This window comes from Haliotis asinina, chromosome 7 (assembly GCF_037392515.1).
Source record: "Haliotis asinina isolate JCU_RB_2024 chromosome 7, JCU_Hal_asi_v2, whole genome shotgun sequence".
Taxonomy (NCBI): Eukaryota; Metazoa; Mollusca; class Gastropoda; order Lepetellida; family Haliotidae; genus Haliotis; species Haliotis asinina.
In genome coordinates, this window is record NC_090286.1 from 19685508 (window position 1) to 19711880 (window position 26373).

Genomic DNA, 26373 nt, shown 5'->3' on the forward strand with positions numbered 1-26373 from the left:
TACACCGAAATACATTGCTAAATCACATCATCATTGCAGCCAAAAGACACATTTACATATGTAATATTAAGTATATATATCCTAACATAACTTCAGTTACAAAAACCTTAAAAGAAATTTTCTTTGTCGAGAAACATATATGCCAAAAAAAAAATAAAAAGATAGACCATTTCAATCATAAATGGGGCCCTCTTTTCCCAGTACTTGGATAAATTGGAATGTTTCTATACATCTGTCATATATCACCTACATCACCCTGTATATGTCTATTATCATAATGTCAATATAATTTCTGTATATCATCCATCGATATGTACCTCTGCTTCGTACATGACACTGTATGTAATCACGTGAACAAATAAAAAAACAAAAAAAACAAAACAAAACAAAACAAACTTTTCCACACCTCAATTCAATGTGTTATCTGGTGATTAAATATCTATGAAATCTAATCACAAAAAGACAAAAAGTACTTAATATTTCCTGGAGAGCAAACATGGCAATAATTGTCTCATTTTATAGTGCTGATAACCATGGTGGTATGACGCAAACAAGTGAAGCTACTTTTACGATTCTGGCACAAAATACTCATGAAATCACAGAGAGATCAGTGATCAGCAGAATGTCAAAACCTGGGTTGACTCCTAATAACAACAACAACTCTTTGAACCACTGAAAAATTACCATCAGCACGTGCACGATGAGGCCTAGCGTTGTCGTCCATGAAGACTGGCTGTTTACAGGATGGTCATCGAAATATGGTGCCACAATACTGTCTACGATGTGACTGACTTTCCATTGCCCAAACAGATTTTGACTGATCGTCACAGGGTCACGTGTGCAGTCACATGAGACCCACCCCTACACCACCAATGAATCTCCGCAATACGGTACATGCTAGAAAGATATTCCCTTGTGCAAGTGTGTCATATCCCCATGATCTCACATTCAGGTGAAGTCGGGCTTGATTCCAATGGTCCTGTTGGATTTATACTCGACCAATGTTAAGCGATTTTGAAACCCTTCTGTTGCACAAATGACGATGTGCAAACCACTCTGTTTTAACACGCACGGATGAAGTCTTATGTGCGTTGTCCTCACGAGAATCTATCATCTGTGGTCGACCTGAACGCTGAGGTCCTTATCGTCAATAGTTTGCTGATGGTTTCTGAAAAATGACCATCAGCATCTCTTGCAGCATACCAATAACTACCATCTTTGAGCAGTTGACAGTTGACACGGTCCCATGTATGCTTACCAACCAAACGACACCAGTTGATTTTCCCAAATCTTTGAAAACAGTTTACTAGAACTTGATATTTGCTTACTGACAGATACATGTGCAGCAGATCTTTTAAAAGGGTCAAAATAACAAAACAGACACATATAATCATAATAGGAATACAAATGATGGGTAAATCAAAATTGTTGCGATCATATTTTTTCCACATGTATAGTTTCCACATGAAATATGTAACCATGGTTACACACATGTACATGAACTGTTCAGCGCAGATAGCATAACAAGTGTTACATTTTGATTGCACTTTGGGTTCGGACACATGTATGTTTCGTTAATATGAATTTGTGAAATTTGAGACCTTCTCACCTGCTGCCAGTGTCTTGGTATATATTGCTGTGCACCGCCTCCCTGTCATTCAGCTCATACCCAGCACAGAAACACTTACGTAAGTATTGGACTCCCTCGTGTAGCCTGTCGAAACATTGTGTCATGGAGAGGGAATTCTTTCACCACTCTCAAGATGAAGATTACACATGAATCCGCAAATGGATTTGTTCAAGTCATCATACACTGCAAAATACACTGCAAATTACGTGAAAACAGTTTTCTAAAGTTCAGCATTTCATGTTAAATCTGAGGGTTGTCTGTATGTATTCACTGATACGCAAGAATAGTGTGTCTTTTATAGTAAGTGAGTGATCATTGTTTTCTGCCGCGACGTTGGGATTAATCATGTGGCCATGGATAAGTAAGTATAAGCAGTAAACGGAAGGCAACAGCTTGTTAAACCCATGAGATAATTACTGTGGGGTTTTTTGGTATCTGTAACAGAACGTCGTCATGGGTCTGGTATTGTATGCAGTCAGCGTCCTCGGCATGTGCGTGACATGTATATCCACTCAAGCAGTTCCGAAAGGTGCGTGTCTATATATTACTCCAGGTACCCTCCCCAGTAGCACTATTATAAACATGGAACAATTGTAACAGCACATATTAACTGCTAAAGGAATCATCGGGACGGTTGGACGTGTTTCTCTGTTCATTGCTAACCAGTTTCAGTTTGACAACAACTGCTAGCATTCTTGCTATAATTTTAGAAAGCTTCGTACAAATTGTTCAATGTAAGCCTACCCGAACTCGTCCTAGTTTTAGATAATCTTGTATGGATACTGGGCTTATTCACAGTAACGTTACAAGGTTACAATCATGTCAGTATGTTTTGAAAATATGCCAGAACTCTCCAAATGTCCCAAACGCGATCCTTTCTGTACTGATGATACGCTCTACTCGTGTGTTGACCATCACAGCTCAACAAACGTAAATCAGTCACCTGTTTTATTTTACAGCAGAGGACTGTGCTGCAAGTAGCTGTGAGTATAGAACCAGTGTAGCACGTGATGCTATAGAACTGAACGTTTAATGTGAATGCAATGGTAAATGGAATATTTCTAGAAACCGTGTCGTCATTTTTAAACGCACTTTCACCAAGATGTAAAACTATATCTAACTTCAAACAGATGAAACAAAGGGTGTTTTTTTCTTTCCTAAAATATTAGCTCCCTCAGCTGAAGACCAATTTCAATTTACAACAACATCTAAAGTCCCAAATGACCTTTACAAGGACAGTACAACCACTTTTGTTAATATAGCTTAAATTCTACAATTCTCTAACATTTGTTACTAGATAATGTGTGTCTGTTTCTAACACAATCAGTGGAATATGGCTCCTTGTACCGAGAGCTGAACCAGTGATTGGTCTGTCTGTACCATGACTGCACCAATGACTGGTCTATCTGTGCCATTACTAATGCGAATGTCTGTACCCTTACGTATACACTGCAGCATGTCCTGCGCCGGGTGGCGGTTGTGTTGCCCTTGGTGACCCTTTCATCCTGAACCCCTGCACAAACCTGACTTGCACAGTTGAGGACAACATCTTTGGACTCCGCGGGACAATGAGTATGTTTACCAAGTAGCTCATGTTTACTCCCGAATATTTTACTCATGTCTGACCTTATATGACGTGTGACTGCAAGTGTCCTGTTTTTTCATTTGGTTAAAGGTCGTGTGAGTGGATGTGGTCCTGTCTGTTTCACTAGGTTATACGACGCTTGATTGCAAGTGGTCATGATCGTCTCTCTGTGTTGTAGGATGTGTGACAACAGCGGGAGACTGTAAAGACATTGGCGAAACATACGCTTTCAATGCATGTACAACTCTGACCTGCAGTTTGACAAACAACTACCTCAGATTTACAGGTGACTACAGTAAGTATCACATTACAGATTGTATTTTAACTGAATGTCGTAAAGGAGATCAGTCCGTAAGTAGGTTTGATATCGCTTTGTTGATAACGCCTGGTTCTTACCAGTCTGCATATGTCAGCTTCAAGTTTCTCCATGTGGCCGCTCCTAGATTCATAACGAACATGCATGGGAATAACATTATCACAAATGTACAGAATGTGCACATGGAGCCGACTGCTACGAGGAGGGAGCAAAGAAGACATTTGGGAATTGTCAGTATTCATGTTCTGTCGAAAGCGTGGTCGGCTTCGTCAAGGAGGACGCAGGTACGTCACCACTTACCATTGCACGAACAATATATTCACCGACCTTTTAAATAATGTATTCCAAAATATGGCTTTATGACAAACGAATCGGGTATTTCGGTTGCATATATCATTTGCATATTATACTCTGAATGTATCAAAACTGAATCTGTGAACACATTCTAACAATCTACCTTAAATCTTTGAAAAAGGGATGAAATATTTCAGCTGTATATCCCTTTCCTACAATCTACACTGATTTTCTATAATATAAACCAACAGCAAACAAAACAAAGGTTGCTCGAAAAATCTTATGAATATACATGAATATCCATCATTAGAACGTGGATCGAACCATTCCCTGGTATCCATTTTTTTTCATTTTTGCACGATAGAATCCTGCAGACGTTTCCATATGGAAGTATGACTGAATGAAATCATATTCTGCTGGCCAGAGTTCGCCATTGGAAACACAATTCTAACTAATCTAACCAATATTACACAGGCGTGGCCAACTACCGTAGATACGTCAACTTGTAAACGTCGCGCAATGTGTTGGCAGTTGTTCACGTGTGGGTTGATGGTCGAATGGATGAATTGGTTTTGAGTTTCAGAATTTGTTCTGTGCTCCAAAGATGTCATGACCAGCCACCGTGCACCAGACGGGTCAGACACGTAACCACGAACTGACGTTAGACTCACGCACAATACAGTGGCAGTCGGTCGATGTTAGGTTGATAGCTGAAAGGCTGAATTATGAGTTTTTGGCTTCAATACTTGTTCTATGCTCTAAAGATAGTTTTGTTGATTCTGTTTCGATTCGAAAGCTGCTTGTTATTGATCGTAAACCACATGATAATACGTTGATCGTATAAAAGGACATATTTACAAATACATGTCATCTTATATAAGGACATATTTACAAATACATGTCATCATATATAAGGACATATTTACAAATACATGTCATCTTATATAAGGACATATTTACAAATACATGTCATCTTATATAAGGACATATTTACAAATACATGTCATCTTTCGACGACGCTATATGTTTTGGATATAAGAAAAATAAGTTGTTTTCAAATGGAGAAGCAACACAACCGCAGTCATTTTACGCATATTTCAAAACCTGTATCTTGCAAATGCATGCTAGATTAGATGCTGTGATTTTGTCATGCCAGATTCAGTCAAGTAAAGTAATTAGCTCTAACGATGACGTCACGTTGAAGCTGAAGCTGCAATACCGCAGCTGTAATAGGAATCTTTCAGACAACCAACCTGAACGAGAGTCTGTTATGATTTGCAAATATTGGGTTGATCCTACATTGCCCGTTCTTAAAACTGATCACAAATATTGAGATGACTGTGCCTCTGTACTACCATACATTCTAACAGTGTCTGTGAAGTATGTGTATGTGACGTTTTGTAGATGTTTTACTATGTTTGTGCTGATTTCTTTTCAGACTGCGTATAGTCAACTTGAGAACTGCCTGTTTCAAGTTCCACATTATGACTGAAATAAAAGATCACATGTTTATGTTAAGCACCTTCTTGGGTCTTGCTTCTGTTTACCTGTTCTCGGTTCAGTAGTTCTCTTCCACCGAACCACATACATGTTTGTATTCTGGTACCGCATAACATAACTCAAACCATATTCTACGAGTGCTTGCTACAAAGCAGAGAGTTCCCTTCACCGCATTTCACTATACCCAGCTATACTCCTGTACATGAACGACAACGTCATGGACGAACACGTTTTCTTCCCTGCACTGACTATTATTCAGGCCACAATCTTGGTCTGTAAATGAATGTTTAAGCACGTGTCCATTGGGCATGTTTGAAGGGACGTTATCAAATAATGTCGTCGAGATGTCGCTATGCAACAACAACACTAAGGAAATTCTTCGAGAGTTTGTCAGAAATACACCGACAGCATATACTTATATGTGATTAAGTAAAGCACGAGCGGGAAAATATTAACAGATTTTAAAGAGTATAAAGGCTTTCTGTGAAGCACTACATAATGTCGTAACCTTCAAGATGGCACGTATATTGGTGGAAGCACCAATTTGTTTTGGCTTTAAAGAGTGCACGCATATATATAAGTATGTTAAAGCACCTCAACGCGTCTCGAACTTCTGTCTAACCAGACAGTTTTCTATTTATATTGTACCTAAGAATTCATATTGCCGAAAGCCAACGGTTCACTTGACATTTCCACAGATGTAAACTGAACAGACACTGTCATTATTGTGTCACTGAAGTTTCCATAGAGGAACAGTAACTACCTCTGTACGAAAAGAATATTGGTTGATAGTCACTTACATATTATATTACCTGAAATGACTAAAACGGACTGGGTACAACGTCATGCTTTTATGAACTTCAGGCGAGTATTCTCTGGAGCTTCAATATTGTTCAACCAGATGGTTAACAATGTTTGTTTCTCATCATAGCTTATCCTTCAGTTGGAACTCATTGGTATAGATTATGTTCCAATTTGCGTTTAAATTTCAAACTGACATTTATGTCGCTGTACATAAAGAGATTTGACAACAGAACATTTGAAACATTAAATCTCCAAAATGTTTCCTCCAAAAGATGAAAGATGAATTGAACTGATATATCTATATCATGAATTACGCACACTATAGCTTTCAACGTAGAAATGTTGAAGAGATCAACCGACTTGATCAACACATGCTGTCATCTACACTGAAATAATCAGTTCATCAGGGTCTATGTTCACAGGAAGATACTGATACACTTCCACACAGTCAAACGGGCAATCCATTCGGTAGTAGTACAGCTGTTACTCCTTGCGAAAGTTGGTGAATTTTTATTGGGAATTTGTTTGATTTCAAATTTAAGACTCCTCCCACTGGTTGCCTGTTGCCCTATATAAACCTTCTCTTACCAGCGCTTGCGGTATAGGCTGTTAGCTAACTTGCGTAAGTATTCGCCTCATGTTTCCATGTGTACTTGTGTCTTAAGGATAGGCAGTAATCATTCATAGTATAATTATGTGAATGTAAGAAACAGTTGTCTTTTTCTAAAATTACTTTGTATTTACTCATCTGTGACGAAAAGGGACTTCTCTGCATTCTTCCCATGTGCAAATTCTGCCGTGTACATCAGATTGAAAATGTTGCGTTCAAGAAGAGAGTTTCGTCCTAACCGTGGCTGTAGAAAGATAACTGGCGAAGGGTTGAACTTACATAACACACAATATATGTGGCCATAAATTGTACGAACTTTCTCATGTACGTTTCGTATTACAATTTTATCAGAACTTCACAGTCAAGTTATCCCTTTGAATTTGCTTTAATGTGTGTTGCCGACAGGTACATTAAATGTATCTTTGTGTTGGCGCAAGGTTATGGACTCATATCGCCTCGCACATCTTTCTGAGTAGGAAGCCTAGCCTTAAAGATATCACCCTGTTAACGTTGACTGACTGACTGACTGACTTCCTACTGGGGTAGATGTATCGAGATGTATTTACATCGGGTGGTGTGCTATCACAAGTTTTCCGTCATGTCTTTACAATGTGTCACAAGTATAGTATAAGTATAAAGGGTAGACCGATACTGTATACCATGTTGCAGCACACTGCAGCACCACCTATAATGTCGGGGTGTCTGTGATAACTTGAAAGGAACGTGGAAGAGCGCTGCTTGGCATGACACGACAGAAATAACAAGAATCATTCATCGATGTGCAGGGTTCAGTGAGGCCCTATCACCATCAAGCTGACACTAAATACAGAGTCAAGTGCTGCAATTACTGCACAATTTCGCTTGTTTATGTGTAGATCGAGGCGATGAGGTGGCCTAGTTGTTAAAGCGTCCCCTCGTCACGTTGAAGACCCGGATTTGATTCCCACATGGGTACAATGTGTGAAGCCAGTTCAGGCGTTCCCCGTTGTGATGTTGCTATAAACTATACTCAGTCAATCATGTGTAGATCATATGTAGAATGGCAAGTCCAGATAATTTCTAAATTCTTCTACTTTACCCATAGCTATAGAGTTCTGGGATCATTAAGGACTCATTACAGCTGTGACATGCCATGACTTGTCCACGCTTCATCAAGATCTCACAAAGAGGGGATACACATTTCTATGAAGCCAGAGTCTTGTAATTCAAACATAAGATTTAATGATCACGTCACCTGTTACCAGTACATGTACATAAAGTTGACTTTCTTTGTGCCCCGGCACTTACATGTCGGACGCGCACGTAGACGTGCATCTGTAAGTATGTGTTTTGTATTATACAAACTAACGTCTGTGTTGCATGGGTGAATGTCAGACTAGACAAGGTATTTTAACGTCTCCTTATGTCCTACTTGGTCTAAAATTAAGTACTAATAAGCAGAATGTTTAGACAATGCTTAGAACTTTGTCAGATAGTCACATATTCACTAAATCATTTCACCACTTGCAATTTTTTAGAGTAACCGTTACTAATATAGTTAGTACCAATTACCCTCAACAGGTGATATATCTTAGCTTACGAAATGTTAACTTCAGCAAGTTTTTGATCCGACCTGATATAGACACAAGACTTGATCGTATTTTGATATTTCTTAGAATATATTTTTTTGGCTGATTCGCCTTGATTCTTGTAAATGCGAAATATGTGTGAAGGAGCTTTTTACTACGGCCCTGTTGTTGCTGCCACTCCTACCTGATAGCATGTATACGGTAATATCATGTCATGTACTGATAGGACATGTACGGTACTGTCCAAACTTCCTTGTCAAAAGCACGTGAGAAAGATATGTATACCCATCTTATTACTTAAGGTCAGTATCATGCTCGTAAAGCTAACATTCAGAGTTAAGAAATCGTGTTAAATATCATTTCCACATTCAGACGATGTATGACAAGGGTCGTTGCTCTGTCACTAGAAATTCAATTAGAATAATCGAGAAGGGTTGATTATCTATAGTTTTTCAAAATTCGAACCGCATTCGGGAGAGATTGTCAAAATAAACAATTATTACTTTCGTGCATTGTAAGAATGCTGTTACTGCTGACTTCTAAATGCTATCTGACGTTCCAGTGACAGGTGGCCATGTTTAATGCCATTCGGTGATGTTCTGATGGCGTCAAAGCTCATTAGAAGAGCATTCGAGGCGTGCTAAAAGTATTCGAACACATTCGAGCTCTATCCCAAATGCACTCGAAATTCCCTGATACATTTGAAGAATGGCCAAATTCATTTCCTACAGAAATCGATATACATTCCGACTCATTCCAGGAGCAATTGAGACATTCTGACAGGATTTGAAGTGACTTGCCTTTTCTATGATTCTCCCTTGAATACGTTCAGAATACCTAGAATGCAGGATGCAAATACCGTTCGATATTTTTCCACTTCGAATATACGTCGGAATTTTTGAACGTGTTGAAAACATTCGTGCAGGTTACAGGAATAGACACGAATAGGTGGAATGCATAAGGAATGCAGTTAGTTTCCAGGGATTTTTATTCCGACAGCATTCCGGCTCATTCCACCTGAAATGTGACAGGAGTGTAACATTTCTTAATGGGGGGACTCTATGCACTGTTAGTGCGAGGATCTGTGACTGCGTGTGTGTCCGCGGGCGAGTGCCTGTGTGTGTACATGCGTGTGTGTGTCGAGGGGCATGCTCCCCCGGTATTTTTATTTTTAAATTAGATGCTCTCAGAAGCAATTTCCTTTGTATACAATGTTTTTTTTCGGGCTACCTACGGCCCAGTAAAGACATGAAGAGCGCCACATTCAAGTTTGTTAAAACAGTACCAATCTCTGTCTTCTGTTTTAAAATGGCTTCTGTCTTATGCATCTTTATCGTTCAACTTCAAGTTTCAGCAATACAAATGCTTAACCATCACAATCATCACATCAAGATTCTTGATCTCGGCGGTAAGATACACGGGGTTTTTTTTTCAGTTACGGAAAGTCGCTATGGCTCGATTCATCCTCGCATCGTGTGTTCTGGCCGTATGTCTGGCGTACACTTTCGCTGGTGGCGATATGGGAGGTGAGATATGATGATAGTTTACCCATCTGTGACATCATGTCCCGTCATGTGCATCCTTAGTTTACCCATCAGTGACATCATGTCCCGTCATGTGCATCCTTAGTTTACCCATCAGTGACATCATGTCCCGTCATGTGCATCCTTAGTTTACCCATCAGTGACATCATGTCCCGTCATGTGCATCCTTAGTTTACCCATCAGTGACATCATGTCCCGTCATGTGCATCCTTAGTTTACCCATCAGTGACATCATGTCACGTCATGTGCATCCTTAGTTTACCCATCAGTGACATCATGTCCCGTCATGTGCATCCTTAGTTTACCCATCAGTGACATCATGTCCCGTCATGTGAATCCTTAGTTTACCCATCAGTGACATCATGTCCCGTCATGTGCATCCTTAGTTTACCCATCAGTGACATCATGTCCCGTCATGTGAATCCTTAGTTTACCCATCAGTGACATCATGTCCCGTCATGTGAATCCTTAGTCTATCTATGTGTGACATCATGTCCCGTCATGAAAATCCTTTGTTTACCCATCAGTGACATCATGCCCCGTCATGTGAATCCTTTGTCTACCCATATGTGATATCCTCTCCCGTCAACAGATTTCTTAGCCTAACTATATGTGATATCAATCTTCGTGTCGGTAATATCATACCTCTTCGCCTGATGTGTTAGTCTTCAAATCTGTTCCATACTGACGTACTGGTTGTCCATGTGTGTTCTGTTTACTGCAACTAAATGGGTTTTATCCACAGGTGGCGGTAGTGCTGGCGGTGATGGCGGTGAAAACTGTGCATCCCAACAATGTGAGTACAAGCCCAATCGTGATAAAGGACATGTTCACAACGCTAAGGTTTACTAGAATAATATCATTTTATTTTGTCCCAAATCAGTGAAATGTCCAACAGTGCCTAAATATGTGCTTTACCAAGGATATTTTTCCTTCTCTGAGCCTTGTGACACTTGAGGTCACCCGGTCATAATATCAGAAACACATCATGATAAACCTCGTTCAGAAGTTCCGGCATACCTTTCTGTGGAATTCCGATATTTACATGAGCCATCTGAGATCCCCTACTCTGGAGAGCCCGCGTGCAACCACTTTATCCTTGTGGGGTTTCCGTGTCAAACTACGTCCTGATCAGGAATACCCATGCTTGTATCGAGAGCAGTCTGAATGGATCATCCAGTTTGAGCTGGATGTATATAACCGTATCCACATTGCTTCAACCATAATCACATTGCTTCAACCGTATCCACATTGCCTCAACCATAATCAAATTGCTTCAACCGTCATCACATTGCTTCAACCGTAATCACATTACTTCAAACAAATGTCCACCTCTTGTTGCTTTTTATCTAGGATACAACTATCGTACATTAATACAACCTCATTCAAAGCACAGCTCCAATGAGGTAGATCACGCTCAACTTAAAGTTAGATTTAAAATTGTAAGTTACAAAAATAGCTATCTTGACATTTCCTGGTCTACTCAACATCGCCACTGCTCCATGTAAGTCGAGTGTGTATTATGTTTATAGCATGCCCGAAGCCTGGAGGCGGATGTGTTGCCCTTGGGGGTACCTTTGAGCTGAACGCTTGCACCACCCTGACATGCAGTGTTGAGGGTAACGTCTACGCCCTCCGTGGACCTACCCGTAAGTTCATCAGTCCGTGGTTTAGTGAGAGGTATTTACCCAGTATCTACCCGTGACAAACCGTGTAATAAGACATGCCTGTTAAAGAATCTAGTTATGTTGATTGGACGACCGCCTCCTTGCACAAAACAACCAGGCTGACTGGCCAGTCGGTTCGAACATCGTGGTGTCATAATCTGTAATGTCAACTGCTTTGTCTCACCACAAAATGTTCTGTCCTTTGACTTAAAAACTTGCACTCGATGCAAGTGTGAGACAGATACCGTAGGCTTAACAAGACGCGCAGCAAGCCATTTCTTTCGCGCAAGTCCAAAAGGTTGTTCACATTAAAAAAGCTTGGTATCTAGATTGTTTTGAGGGCTTGCCCAACTATCATTTTCAAAGCCAGGTCTAAGTCTGCTTTTCTTAATAATGATATCTACGCCCCTGTTTACTAGGTCTCTGTAACATGTGAAATTAATGACAAAGTCAAAAAGTTCGGCCTCGAAGCGTTCAAGCTATCCGAGCTCGGAAAACCAGGAACACCCCGCTAGTGACCTTTAAGGTATAATTAATTCGATCTTTATATTCACACGCCCAAAATGCCAAGTAAACTTTGATAAAGGCCGACCAATGTCCGTATATATAAATATAGTAATATCGTATTATTGTAATTTGAGGCTGTTTATAATTCAGCTCCCTAACATTGGTTCATGAATTGAATATAATTCAATATTTTCAGAATGTGCCTTTGGTGGTGATTGTTTTGATGGGGGTATCCAGAAAACATTTGGCAACTGTCAATATACGTGCTCAGTCTCTGGCGTCATTGGTTTTGTCCCGGATGATCCAGGTAAGTTGGCAGACATGGAACTGTAGCCTTGTCACAAAGAGCCCTTCTCTCCAACATCCAACAGGGTCCGTGTAACACGTGACGTCTTAAGTGGCCTTCACACGACAAAATTAAGTTGGACAACACATATTGTTGAAATGTTAAAAGTCGCCAAACTTGCTCTTTAACACGTCAAACACATTTGGTCTAACTTTCGTGTCATTTTGAACGCCATGTCTCTATCGGTACGGTCACGTGACAATTTCGTTGACTGCGATTTGTCCTTTCTGAACAACACCAGTCTGACAACGCTTTACACGTCAAACTCGAGTTTGACAACACCGAAAGTTTGATGGAGTAGTTGGCGAGAAAAGATACCGATCCTATTTCTCGACAACAGTTTCACAACTTGGTGTAGGTGGCGAGTTGTTGGAATGTTCACACTCTCAAACTCGAGTTTGACAAGAAGTATTGTCAAACTTAAGTTTGTGTGTGAAGGCCGCTTTACTTGTTTAGATGAGTCCAGGCCGGATCTTTCATTATGGACGTAACGCTGTTTTTAGGAAATTATCCATTGCAGAAACCTTTTTTTAACTGCCCGACAAAGCTTGGCAGTCTGTAAGCCTGACTGTCTGTAAGAGCACTCTCTCCCAGGCACCTTGCATTGTAAGTCTGCTTTGACGGTGTACACGTGTCAAGGCCATTTCAAACATATACCAGGATATTATTTTATACTTCATAAGTGATAACTTTCAATTTCCGATAGTTTATAATACCACCGAAGAATATGTTCCCCTTCCTCACTGCCCCAGTCTATAATGCCACGTATTCCCATCCCTCACTGCCCCAGTCTATAATGCCAGGTATTCCCATCCCTCACTGCCCCAGTCTATAATGCCACGTATTCCCATCCCTCACTGCCCCAGTCTATAATGCCACGTATTCCCATCCCTCAATGTCCCAGTCTATAATGCCACGTATTCCCATCCCTCACTGCCCCAGCCTATAATGCCACGTATTCCCATCCCTCACTGCCCCAGTCTATAATGCCACGTATTACCATCCCTCACTGCCCCAGTCTATAATGCCACGTATTCCCATCCCTCACTGCCCCAGTCTATAATGCCACGTAGTCCCATTCCTCGCTGCCCCAGTCTATAAGGCCACGTATTCCCATCCCTCACTGCCCCAGTCTATAATGCCACATATTCCCATCCCTCACTGCCCCAGTCTACAATAGCACGTATTCCCATCCCTCACTGCCCCAGTCCATAATGCCACATATTCCCATCCCTCACTGCCCCAGTCTATAAGTCCACGTATTCCCATCCCTCACTGCCCCAGTCTATAATGCCACGTATTCCCATCCCTCAATGCCCCAGTCTATAATGCCACGTATTCCCATCCCTCAATGCCCCAGTCTATAATGCCACGTATTCCCATCCCTCAATGCCCCAGTCTGTAATGCCACGTATTCCCATCCCTCAATGCCCCAGTCTATAATGCCACGTATTCCCATCCCTCAATGCCCCAGTCTATAATGCCACGTATTCCCATCCCTCACTGCCCCAGTCTATAATGCCACGTATTCCCCTCCCTCACTGCCCCAGTCTATAAGACCACGTATTCCCATCCCTCACTGCCCCAGTCTATAATGCCACGTATTCCCATCCCTCAATGCCCCAGTCTATAATGCCACATATTCCCATCCCTCACTGCCCCAGTCTATAATGCCACGTATTCCCCTCCCTCACTGCCCCAGTCTATAAGACCACGTATTCCCATCCCTCACTGCCCCAGTCTATAATGCCACATATTCCCATCCCTCACTGCCCCAGTCTATAATGGCACGTATTCCCATCCCTCACTGCCCCAGTCTATAATGCCACATATTCCCATCCCTCACTGCCCCAGTCTATAATGGCACGTATTCCCATCCCTCACTGCCCCAGTCTATAATGCCACATATTCCCATCCCTCACTGCCCCAGCCTATAAGACCACGTATTCCTATCCCTCACTGCCCCAGTCTATAATGCCACATATTCCCATCCCTCACTGCCCCAGTCTATAATGCCACATATTCCCATCCCTCACTGCCCCAGTCTATAATGCCACGTATTCCCATCCCTCACTGCCCCAGTCTATAAGGCCACGTATTCCCATCCCTCACTGCCCCAGTCTATAATGCCACATATTCCCATCCCTCACTGCCCCACTCTATAAGACCACGTATTCCCATCCCTCACTGCCCCAGCCTATAATGCCACATATTCCCATCCCTCACTGCCCCAGTCTATAATGGCACGTATTCCCCTCCCTCACTGCCCCAGTCTATAAGACCACGTATTCCCCTCCCTCACTGCCCCAGTCTATAAGACCACGTATTCCCATCCCTCACTGCCCCAGTCTATAATGGCACGTATTCCCATCCCTCACTGCCCCAGTCTATAAGACCACGTATTCCCATCCCTCACTGCCCCAGTCTATAATGGCACGTATTCCCATCTCTCACTGCCCCAGTCTATAAGACCACGTATTCCCATCCCTCACTGCCCCAGTCTATAAGACCACGTATTCCCATCCCTTGCTGCCCCAGTCTATAAGACCACGTATTCCCATCCCTCACTGCCCCAGTCTATAATGGCACGTATTCCCATCTCTCACTGCCCCAGTCTATAAGACCACGTATTCCCATCCCTCACTGCCCCAGTCTATAAGACCACGTATTCCCATCCCTCACTGCCCCAGTCTATAAGACCACGTATTCCCATCCCTCGCTGCCACAGTCTATAATGGCACATATTCCCATCCCTCGCTGCCCCAGCCGATAATACCACGTATTCCCCTCCCACACAGGCCTAGAGAGAACCTTCAATGTATAATACCACGTATTCCACTCCCACATAGGCCTAGAGAGAACCCTCAATGTATAATACCATGTATTCCTCTCCTACACAGGGCTAGACAGAACCTTCAGTGTATAATACCACGTAACCCTCTCCCACACAGGCCTAGAGAAAACCTTCAATGTATAGTACCACATATTCCTCTACTACACAACCCTAGAGAGAACCTTTAATGTATAATACCACATATTCCTCTCCTACACAGACCTAGGGAGAACCTTCAATGTAAATACCACACATTCCTCTCCCACACAACCCTAGAGAGAACCTTCAATGTATAATACCACATATTCCTCTCCTACACAGCCCTAGAGAGAACCTTCAGTGTATGATATCACGCATTCCTCTCCCCCACACACATAGAGAGAACCTTCAATGTATAATACCACGTATTCATCTCCAACACAGACCTAGAGAGAACCTTCAGTGTATAATACCACGTATTCCTCTCCTACACAGGGCTAGACAGAACCTTCAGTGTATAATACCACGTATCCCTCTCCCACACGGGCCTAGACAGAACCTTCAGTGTATAATACCACGTATTCCTCTCCCACACGGGACTAGACAGAACCTTCAGCGTATAATACCACGTATCCCTCTCCCACACAGACCTAGAGAGAACCTTCAGTGTATAATACCACGTATTCCTCTCCTACACAGCCCTAGAGAGAACCTTCAATGTATAATACCACGTATTCCTCTCCTACACAGGGCTAGACAAAACATTCAGTGTATAATACCACATATGCCTCTCCCACTTAGCCCTAGAGAGAACCTTCAATGTATAATATCACGTATTCCTCCCCTGCACAGCCCTAGAGAGAACCTTCAATGTATAATACCACATATGCCTCTCCCACACAACCCTAGAGAGAACCTTAAGTGTATAATTCCACGTAAACCTCTCCCACACAACCCTAGAGAGAACCTTCCATGTATAATAGTACGTATTCCTCTCTCTCACACAGCCCCACTATATACCAACAAAGTATAATGCCTTGTGTTTCTTCTCTACACAACCCGACAACATGCCTTCAATGTATAATACATACTCTTTACCTTCACAGTCCTTGAATGTAGCCTGGTATGTACAGTATCATGTTTCCTCGTTCTCGTTTTATTAGTACAGTTACATATATGAGCATCCAACTGTAAATTCTTTTCCAGCGTGTCCGGGATCGTAGAGCAGATGCACGTGTCGCACGACTTGGAAGCAGCAAAGTCATTGTAACGTAACGTCACTTTGATGGATCGTGGAACTGTGCAATAAATCTTAAAATAACATCTCGTACTCCTTGTGTGTTTGTTTTCGGGTTTTGGGTATGTCTGTATTACTACTTATTTTAATATGGCCCCTATTCAGAAGTTTGAAAATCTGGAAAATGACATAAGCTTTTCTGATGCAAGTAAAACACGATTGTTTGGTTCATCTATCAAGATAAGTCGTAGGATATCTGTTGGTTTTCCTCCTAGTTGTGTGTAATGTTAGGGGGTAAGATCACCTCAGCAGACTGGCGGCGCGTACACGTCGTGGTCCAACTTACAAATGAACGTTTTCACAACGTTAATATTCTGTGGACTCCCATTGCCGTTATGACAACGTTAATATTCTGTGGACTCCCATTACCGTTGTGACATCGTTGTGGCCTGTCGTCATGATGCGTCATTTTACGTCACCACATGGTTAAATGTTTTGATACGTGATTTTTTATCTACTTTGTCTTAACGTTCTGTTAAACTGGTGCAGTTGAAAAGATTTCCCAGCAGTGAACGCTACATAAAGCACAAATTCACGTCAATGTTCAGTCGTCAAGTTGCACGTTGGTTTTGGTCGTGTCTTTTCTGAAGCTGTAGCTGTGAAGAAAGAATCTCAAAGTGAAAGATTTACAGAAAACTCTACCGTCATAAGAAACGCTGATATGACCTTGTGGGATGCCCAAAACATAACGTAACCTCAACTAAATTTACATCATTGTTTTACGTTGTGAAGTTGTACAATAACGCAATTATAACGTTGCAAAACGTTGCCAAAACGTTTTGTATTAGGTGGGATAACACCAGGGTTACAATATCAGAAGTCTGATGTACTTTCCGAAAATACCACTAATTAATTTAGTGAGGAATTATATGAATTGAACTACCTTAATGAGACCATTATAGGAATCAATATAAACTGCGAGCATAGATATACAAACCTAGAGATAATATTGGGGAGAAGCGGGATTCGAACATGTCAGCTTAGGTGACGCAGCTCTGCCTTTCAAAATGCTGACACAGATAACCCCGTGCCAGTATACACACAGAATACATGTAGTTATGACCAAGTGTATGCGTATCATAACAGAATCCTGTGGATGTGTGTGGGGTAACTCGCAATCTAAACAAAAACGATTTAAAAGGTTCTGTTGCAAAATCACCCCTCCTAATTACCAAATAGTAACATTTCTCAAAATATTTTGCCACGTTTCAAACTTGAAGGAAATCTAAGCAGATATAAAGCAAATTCAAAATCACTTGGTATCCATTTGCTATCTATGAAACCCGTCATTAGATGCTTATTGCAAATACCTACAAAACCTGAGAGTGATCACATATAGCATCACTCTGTGGCCAAACAGTTCTTAGATCAAACAATGTATTTCACTGAAATAGAAAGGACGGACCCCACACAGTACTCAGGGTTACCGAGCATGACATATTGTATACAGTTGTACCATTTCACAGACCTCTTTCACCTCTTAAACGTCTACTGAAACAACTGTGATAGTCGTATGACCTGCACCAAGGTCGCTGGTAGCACTTCCAGTCTGAATTTTAGAAAAGGATACTACTGCTATACTCCGATCTAAATACTTCCTGTTAAAAGATCATACGCGTCCATCTATGGTTTATTTGCATGGTAACATGGTAACATGGTAACATGGTAACATGGTAACATGGTAGGTTGATGCCAATTTTTGCTCTATGTAAGACGTAATGGACATGTGGATTACTGGAGCAAGTATCACCTGAACTACGGTAGACCCTCCTTGGTGCTGATGGTCTTAACTGTTTTGTACATGCGGGAAGCCACTTAGTGGAAACCCCGAAAGGCTTCAACATCCGTCGTCTGAGGACTTTCCTCTTTATCGACAGTGACATGAAGGTGGGCACCCGAGCACTAAGTGTAGAATGGTTAAACCACAGGTTCCTCCGTCACACATTAGAACTGGTTCAACTTCACTGGCTCTATCCCTTGACTCTCCTTTAATGACATACGTGATTTGTGCGAACTTGGAACTCACTTCCCAGAATCAAGAATGCCCGATATGTGGCTCGGTATCTTGCCATTCATAACATATTGCGGACTCCTGATGTTATTCTGATATTTCAAAATACTGACATTGCAATGCTTCTTTTGAGCTGGAATACGATACGGCATTACTGTTACCTAAAATAGTTTGTCTAACATATCATTGTCAAATATTGGATTTGTTTTTCGTTTAAAGACACACTCAGCAATAATCAAGTCTGGACCACAGTCCCAGTGATTGAAATCATGAGCGAATGGGATACGATGACTCGCTTTCGCCATGTGAGTCTGACCACCTGCTCTTATAGTACTTGCACTTACGTTAATTACAGGTTGATGGATCGATGTTAATAAACTGCAGTAGATCTCGAATTAGTATAGTGTTTGATATAGTAAATCCGTGTATACCATGTATTGACTGTAACAATATCTTACGTATGTTCATGTTTTTATTCCAAGAATTATGTTTACAGGCTTTTCTTGTGAAGGTCCTGGGGTAGAATAGGCCTTCAGCAACCCTTGCTTGCCACAAAAGGCGACTATGCTTGTCGTAAGTGGCGACTAACGGGATCGGGTGGTCAGGCTCTCTGACTTGGTTGACACATGTCATCGGTTCCCAGTTGCGCAGATCGATGCTTATGTTGTTGATCACTGGATTGTCTGGTCCAGACTCGATTATTTACAGACCGCCGCCATATAGCTGGAATATTGCGGCGTAAAACTAAACGCACTCACTCTGCAGTACAGTACAGATAGCTTTATTGTACACACATACAGTGTTTCCTTGATCACAATGCAAATACTATGCTGCTATCTTGCCTGTAATGAAAGACCTTTGAAAGTCCGTCTCCACCTGAGGTCGTAGTTTACATATTTCCTCTCATTACCTCAGTTTGCTGGTCAAAGGGAGATAACCCGCAGTGCCATGTGTTCAGTAGTATGTTCGTCGATATGTCATAATTTTTTTGATAATCGAAGGAAGGATGAAGGTTTTTTGTATGGTTAATGTGTAGGCTAACGCGGCAATCAACAACATTGCAAGTGTTTGACATAATCAAGTGGTGAATACAGAGGTAAAAGTTTAATGAAAAGAAATACCACTTTATGAAAAAACAGTTGTGACCTATCCAAACACATAAGGAATCATACGCTAACGCACACCCAAAAAAGACCAAAAAAATCACCATAGTACTCATAGTTGGAATCAATCTTCTCGGGAGCAATGTAATACTGCACATGTGATGTATTTATTGGTAAACTGTAATCCTGTGTGTTCCAAATTCTCTACACATTCATTCACTCAGATAAATTTGTCTACCCGTTATTAGAGACACTATTGTAAAGCTACCATGTTGTTTCAGTCTGTTTCTCCATATTTCCTACTAACTTTACCAATAGTCATCTGTTCCAGTGCGTAACAATGTATTAGTGATTAGTGTTTTTACATACGCATTAGAGCAATCTGTTACAATGCTTCTATCATTCAGTAAAGATAGTGAACCTCATCACAACTGCCTTCAAATCGCAAATATTTTAGCACAATGGCCGGTTCCATAAAGCACATCTAACAGTTGGAATAAAATCATGAATATCAACTGGAGCTACATATCACAGTGCCATTCAATGTGAATACGGTATTTATGCACGATTTGTTTAAACAGTTAACGGGGTTTTCTCCAGTATGTCTGCTGTGGCGTTGCCGTGTATGTTGTTGTCTAAATGTCTGGTGTTGAATGGTCCGCTCCAGGGAGACAACTCCAGTAGGATATGCAACGGGGAACAATTCCCATTTGTGTTGTTGTTGTTGTTGTTGTTGTTGTTGTTGTTGTTGTTGTTGTTGTTCTGTTTTTTGTCACCATCCTTGTCAAAATGATGAACATACAGTGTAATTCCATTTTTCTTAAAGCTGGTCGTTAATCATTATGTTCCCCACACACTAGATTCGTGAGTTTTCTGCTGAATGGTTAGAGGATATTTTTCATTCTGATATATTTTATCAGTATTCCCAGCATTTATTTCCTGAGGTAGCAATCCGCATCAAATTATTTCCAGTTGCCTTATATGTATGTATATTCAAACGTCTTGAATATGTCACATCAAGTTTTGTTTCCATGGTATACTACATAAATTATCTATTCAATTTTAGATTCGAATTATATGCATAAGTTTGATATCCCCAATTTTAATATATGACATTATGTGCGGTTTACTTATAGAAATTCGATGTTCATGTTCGGATGATTATTGATATCACAATTTTAGATATCACAAACGTATATACGGATTTTACAAAATTCATTGTAATTAACATTGTTATTAACATATTTCTCAGATTGCAGATTACACTTTAATGTTCTCATGTGTAGCCAACTGAAACAGCAAGAATTCATTTTTTCATAATTCTCCAAACAGTATATTGTTTACAGGCATGTATTGCCCCAGTATGGCTTTGCGAGCGAATTAGGGTTTTTTTTATATTCCCAGAAGTGAATTATTTATCTCATAATTCAGTTTTGTGATATCAATAATGCATTTCGTTTTTGTGACATCAAACGTTCATTTTGCATTTATGATATTAGTAATACATATGTTGATATAATTGATATCGATTTGGTGATATCTAAAGTACATTCGTTTATTGATACAAAAACCTGAAAACATGTATAATAAATGAAGTATTCACACCAAGAATAGTATTAATTATGAAAATGATGCCACATAGTCCAGAGTGAAAGACAAAATCATGCTTTGAAATTGTTCTGTTCAAAATATTTCCAGGAGCTAGAACTGGAATATATTATGATAATCACCACGACACATGTACGAAATACATGATTATAGTGTCACAGTAGGTGTAAAGGGGAGCGTAATACATATGCTGCAACAATGGTGTGTGATGAATGACTACCATCCCATAAAAAACCTTCCATGTCTGTAAAGCTTACCACTAAAACAAATCTTGTACGCAGAAGCGCCACACATCGGTGTTTTGTGTATTTCCCTAATTTGGGCGCTCGAAAAGAATTGCGATTAATCTCAGAGGACCATAACCTCTTATTTTTTTATTTTGTTGATCATACAGTAGCTACGGGCCATAGGGATGTTGGAAACTGTCAGAAACCAACGTGTATTGGCCACTACGCTCAATAGTTAACAGTCTGAGATCATCAATCTATGGAACTGATACCAACGAACACAAAATGTCGTGTCCTTTCAGGACGTCCCGAGTCGAAAAAAGGACAGGGTCGATTGATTCAAAAGTATTTTCCACGAAACAAACGAGAAATCAAATTACTGTAAACGTTCATCGGGCTACTGGAGCTGTGGGTCAGCTGATTAGCGATCGTCCATATGCAGCTCGCCCCACGTGTTGTGCTGCCCCTCACAAATCGTCATATTGCAAACAGACATCAATGGTGTTCACGACGTCTAAACTGGAGTAATTGTCGCTGCTGGCGTGCCATGTTTTCAGATGAGCTTCGACTGACTTTGCTGTTCTTAGATAGGCATGGTCGTGTCTGGAGACGTCGAATTGAAGGTCAAGCCAATGTCAACCTGAGACTCAATGACAAATTTGAACCATAGTGTCACTGGACAATACTATTGGAGAACATGCTGACACTATCTGGCGTTCCGTTTGCATGGTGTGTGGGTCGACGTTTTGTCTCTCAAGCTTAAGATATTTAGTGGCACGGTTCATGTGATTTTCTTTACAAATGGTGACTGAGGACTCATTTGCAAAGACGCTTCATGTTAACCTGAGAGGCCGTCGACCACATTTGCACTTCTGTCATACTTCAACATCAAAACTTTAACTGTTTACTGAACAACCTATAGCAGGAGTTTCCATGTATCAAGCGGATGTATCATTCTTCGTGTTATCATAGTAGTAATGATTATTTTTTTCAACTAAATTCGAAATTCGCTCAACCCAAAACAAATGATTTTGTCAATTCAATAATAGCATTCATGAAATTGCTTGAATCTATAAAGGATATCCCATCCTTTTGAAATAGGTTCTATGTAAGCCATGTGATTAATGGACCACTGGAACACGGTGATGACATCAGGTGTTTACTGAAAGGGTAAACATGTCTTGTCGTTAGCAGAGTGTCAGTCACAACATATTACACACTGTTTTTAGCTCTAAGATACTTTAATTTCGTCAAAACGTATTTGCAAAGTAAAGTAACTGAGGAGCAATATACTCGTCTGTTTCACAATGCTATGGTCGCTTTAATTGTTTAGTTCGTATATGCAAACTCGATGCGAGTATAACAAGAAACAACACAACTTTAGCCTCATTGTTTCAACCAGGCTTGATAGTTTGCTGGAACGAGGCAGAAATAGGTTATTGATATACACGCATATGATATATAATATGTGAACATCCTATATAACAGCTGTGTTATATCCTTGTGTTGAACCTGTGCCCTAGCTGTGGATGAAGATGCCTGTATTGCGTTGCTGGTGTCGACCTGTAACGCTCAACTTGGATATTGTCCAGTTGGTGGCTACTGTTGTCCACCATGGTGGTTCTGGTGGCAAAGGATTGTTCCATCTCCCTCTTTCTGACCCTGGTCCGACAGCAACACAATATGGCATGCTTGAAACTCTTCCTGAAGTTCTTGGACATAAAGCCGTACACCACAGGGTTGGTGCAGCTGTTCATATAGGACATAAGGAAGAAGGCTTGTCTCATTGGTTTGAGGTAGCCAATGTGGAGCTCGGGCAATACACCCGTAGATACCAGGAGATTGTTGATGAGGATAGGCCCCCAGCAGATGATAAACAGCACAACCACCACAATCAACATCTGGATCACCTGAAACACAAGACCTCAATGTGGAGAAATGTTGGAATTCACACGCAAGACAACAATGTATAGGTATAAAACAAGGTGTAGGTATAAAACAAGGTATAGGTATAAAACAAAGTGTAGGAATAAAACAAGGTATAGGTATAAAACAAGGTATAGGTATAAAACAAGGTGTAGGTATAAAACAAGGTATAGGTATAAAACAAGGTATGGGTATAAAACAAGGTATCACAGTCATTGCAATATACCAAAGCATCTTGATGTGTCAGCTTGAAGGTCAGGAGGACTGCAAGTCTGATGAATTGACAAACTATCGAAAAAAAACTCCAAGTTTGTCTTTTGTGCGAATTTACCAAGAATTATAATCAAGGTGACCTTCAGTTATTGGATTTCGGCACGAATGACCGACGTTAATGTGCACCAATAATTGTGACACCTGAAACACTTTTTGTGAAGTATTAGTTCATGTACAGGTAAATGTATGGTAAATGCCAGGCGATCCTGACATATCCCTTTGTATTCGAAAAACAATAAACAACAGAATTGTTTCCATGTTTGCACACGTTAGACTAAAATCAGTTCCCAGACATGCATGTCGTAAGAGGCGCCTAACGGGATTTGTGACTCGCTTAGTTGACAAGTCATCGGTTCATACTGATCACTGGATTGTCTGGTCCAGACTCAAAGCAGCGTTAAAAGCAAGTAAATCACTTATTCTTCCTCAAACACTCTTGCGCACCGTTCGAAATTCTGATTTTATCATTTGATATCATGCTTTTATCCTGTGTTCTAAAACTTCCAACAAGCTCCCGTGAAGAGTTCCGCAATACTTTTAAATGCGACATTAGACATTCATCATTTCAATAATTTTACAACCAAAGTATGGCTGCAAAAACGCCATTGATTTTCATCTGTCCCATTTGGCTTAAAAGATGATTCAGCCGACTACTGATTTCATTTTAGATATCATAACGCCAGAAATAAAGTTTACATTTAATTTCTTATGATGCATTAAACCACTTAAAATACAATGATCCAATCTGATTTTGAACTATTAAACTCACTTGATTAAAAAATAAATCATTATTCATGGCAAGGTTATGGTTTAAGGCGTTTTATAAAATACTACAAACCACTTAACGATGATAATGATTCGGTGACGATAACTGAGAGAACAACTATTTGCCCTCCAGGCGATTGTAGAGCACTGTTCCAGTTTACTTTCTTGGTTTGGGTGAGTAATGAGGTAGTGATTTTCCAGAAGAAGACGCGACAAGTCATGCAACTGCATCAACGTCCTTGAATTGCACTGTGCAATCAATGTAGGATTAACGACCAGACATCTATCAGCTCGCCAATACTGCCTTTAACAAGCTGCAGCCTCCGTAATGGTAGACGGGAAACCTCCATGTCCTTTACATGACAACTTGATCCGAGAAAAATTAACTCACTCTCACTTCTAAGAAGTCATCGACTTTGGTTTTAATTCCCAAGTAAGCATCTGTCACGTTTTCAATTAAATTGCGTACTGTTTCAGGAGAGGGACTGTTGATCAAGGGCGGCATCCAATCACATTCTTTTGGGGTAAAATCAAGAGGAAACAGCCGATGTAGATCTTGTGGACAATATGCCTCCGGTTTTTGTTCCAATAACACATTACGTCCATTTTAACAACTTCTCGTTGAAATTGATGATTCGAGATTCCTGTAAACTGCTGGTCAGTTCTTTGCGAAATATCCTCATGCTGCTCATCCCGCATCACTAACGTACCTCGTTACAACGTTCTGAAGTCTGAACGTGGCATCATAATTACAGCACACTGTTAAACTAGAATTAACATCCCATTCGAAACAGACGCATTTCACGACAAGCTGAAGACGTGCTCTTTACTTCCTCAAACATTTGATGTTAATGACACGCCACATGTATATGTCTGAATGTGGCCTAAAACACTCAAACCTCATGCCATCGAAATCGGGTTTACATATTTATAGCACATGTATGCCTTTATTGACTATTGTAAAACACTTCCACGCAAAAATGTTTGTACGGTCGGAAAAAGAAATACATCTACGGAAAACTGAATAAAACATTTGAAAAACGGAGGAAGCACTAACTTTACATTTCTCTTCATCCAGTCGTGATTTCTTTTCTCGTGACTCTTTATACACCTGGTTGGGATGTCTGTATATGGGGGCCACGCAGCCACCTGTCTGGCGAACCATTGGTGTTCTTTCATGAGATGTATAACTCCCGCCCCTGAAACACATAGCAAACTAGATACCTGTGAAGAAACCATGGACTGACCGAAGTGATGAATGTCTGTTATGTGGTATACTTTCGTTTTAGCCGTGGTTTGGCTTCATTTTGTAAATGTATCACCTTCTAAATCATGCAGGGGTATGGCCTGATAAAAATGTTCACCATATTAGAGCATAATGATGAAACCGTGCCACGCAGACAATATCGTATTCTCATTATTGTTTTGTCATCGTTTGCTTAGTTTCTACATTCAGGCTAGTAAATTAAACATATGGGAAAAATTGTTGCACACCATCATTATAACCCTTGCTGCATTACAAGATCCAAAACACCCAAATGTGCTGGTAGTTCATCAGGTAGGATGTGCTGTTAAATTCGATGGGAAAACGATCGCAAAAATGCAGCAATGTGCACGTGAAGAACATGCGGCATAAATTGTGCAAATTGCAGTATCTTCTTAAGATATCGCCTATAAAAGGCGTAACACACTGTAACACACAATGCCGGGTAGACGATTGTCAAATGACAGGTTAATGGTCTTCATAGAGCAGGTCTGTCCTTCAAGGAGACTGCCAGAAGAACCGGACGACATTACACAACAATAAGCCATTTGGCCCGAAAACTTGCGCAAACTAACGACGTAAATAATCGGAAAGCCTCAGGCAGACCATGTAAGACATCAGATAGAGAAGACAGAACATTGCTAAGGATGGTGAAGTAACATTCATTTGCTTCAAGCTCAACCCTGAAACATCAATGGCTTCATCTACGCCTCAGC

The 26373-nt window shown here is 40.8% G+C and overlaps 2 protein-coding genes and 1 pseudogene across 2 annotated transcripts in view; 2 read left to right on the forward strand and 1 right to left on the reverse strand.

Moving 5' to 3' along the window:
- Nucleotides 1–1626: 1626 nt before the first annotated feature.
- LOC137292140 (uncharacterized) lies at nucleotides 1627–5343 on the forward strand. Its single transcript, XM_067823680.1, has 7 exons — nucleotides 1627–1688; nucleotides 2075–2159; nucleotides 2590–2613; nucleotides 3086–3202; nucleotides 3394–3510; nucleotides 3705–3815; nucleotides 5264–5343. The coding sequence occupies exons 2-7, from the start codon at nucleotides 2084–2086 to the stop codon at nucleotides 5272–5274; spliced, it is 456 nt and encodes a 151-aa protein (XP_067679781.1). The 5' UTR covers nucleotides 1627–1688; nucleotides 2075–2083; the 3' UTR covers nucleotides 5275–5343.
- Nucleotides 5344–7960: 2617 nt separating this feature from the next.
- LOC137292141 (uncharacterized) lies at nucleotides 7961–16506 on the forward strand (annotated as a pseudogene).
- A 4629-nt stretch (nucleotides 16507–21135) lies between these two features.
- LOC137292203 (galanin receptor type 1-like) overlaps nucleotides 21136–26373 on the reverse strand; it is a 37356-nt gene continuing 32118 nt past the window's right edge. Inside the window, exons 5-6 of the mRNA XM_067823766.1 lie at nucleotides 25451–25592; nucleotides 21136–23339 (exon numbers count right to left, since the gene is read on the reverse strand). Coding sequence (XP_067679867.1) covers nucleotides 22923–23339; nucleotides 25451–25592 — 559 coding nt within the window. The 3' untranslated portion in view covers nucleotides 21136–22922. The remainder of the gene's footprint in view (nucleotides 23340–25450; nucleotides 25593–26373) is intronic.

Coding starts and splice junctions, on each gene's coding strand:
- LOC137292140 (XM_067823680.1), top strand. CDS start 2,084: ATGGGTCTGGTATTGTATGCAGTCAGCGTCCTCGGCATGTGCGTGACA. Junction 2,614..3,085: donor GGACTGTGCTGCAAGTAGCT/GTGAGTATAGAA, acceptor TATACACTGCAG/CATGTCCTGCGCCGGGTGGC. Junction 3,511..3,704: donor CAGATTTACAGGTGACTACA/GTAAGTATCACA, acceptor ACAAATGTACAG/AATGTGCACATGGAGCCGAC.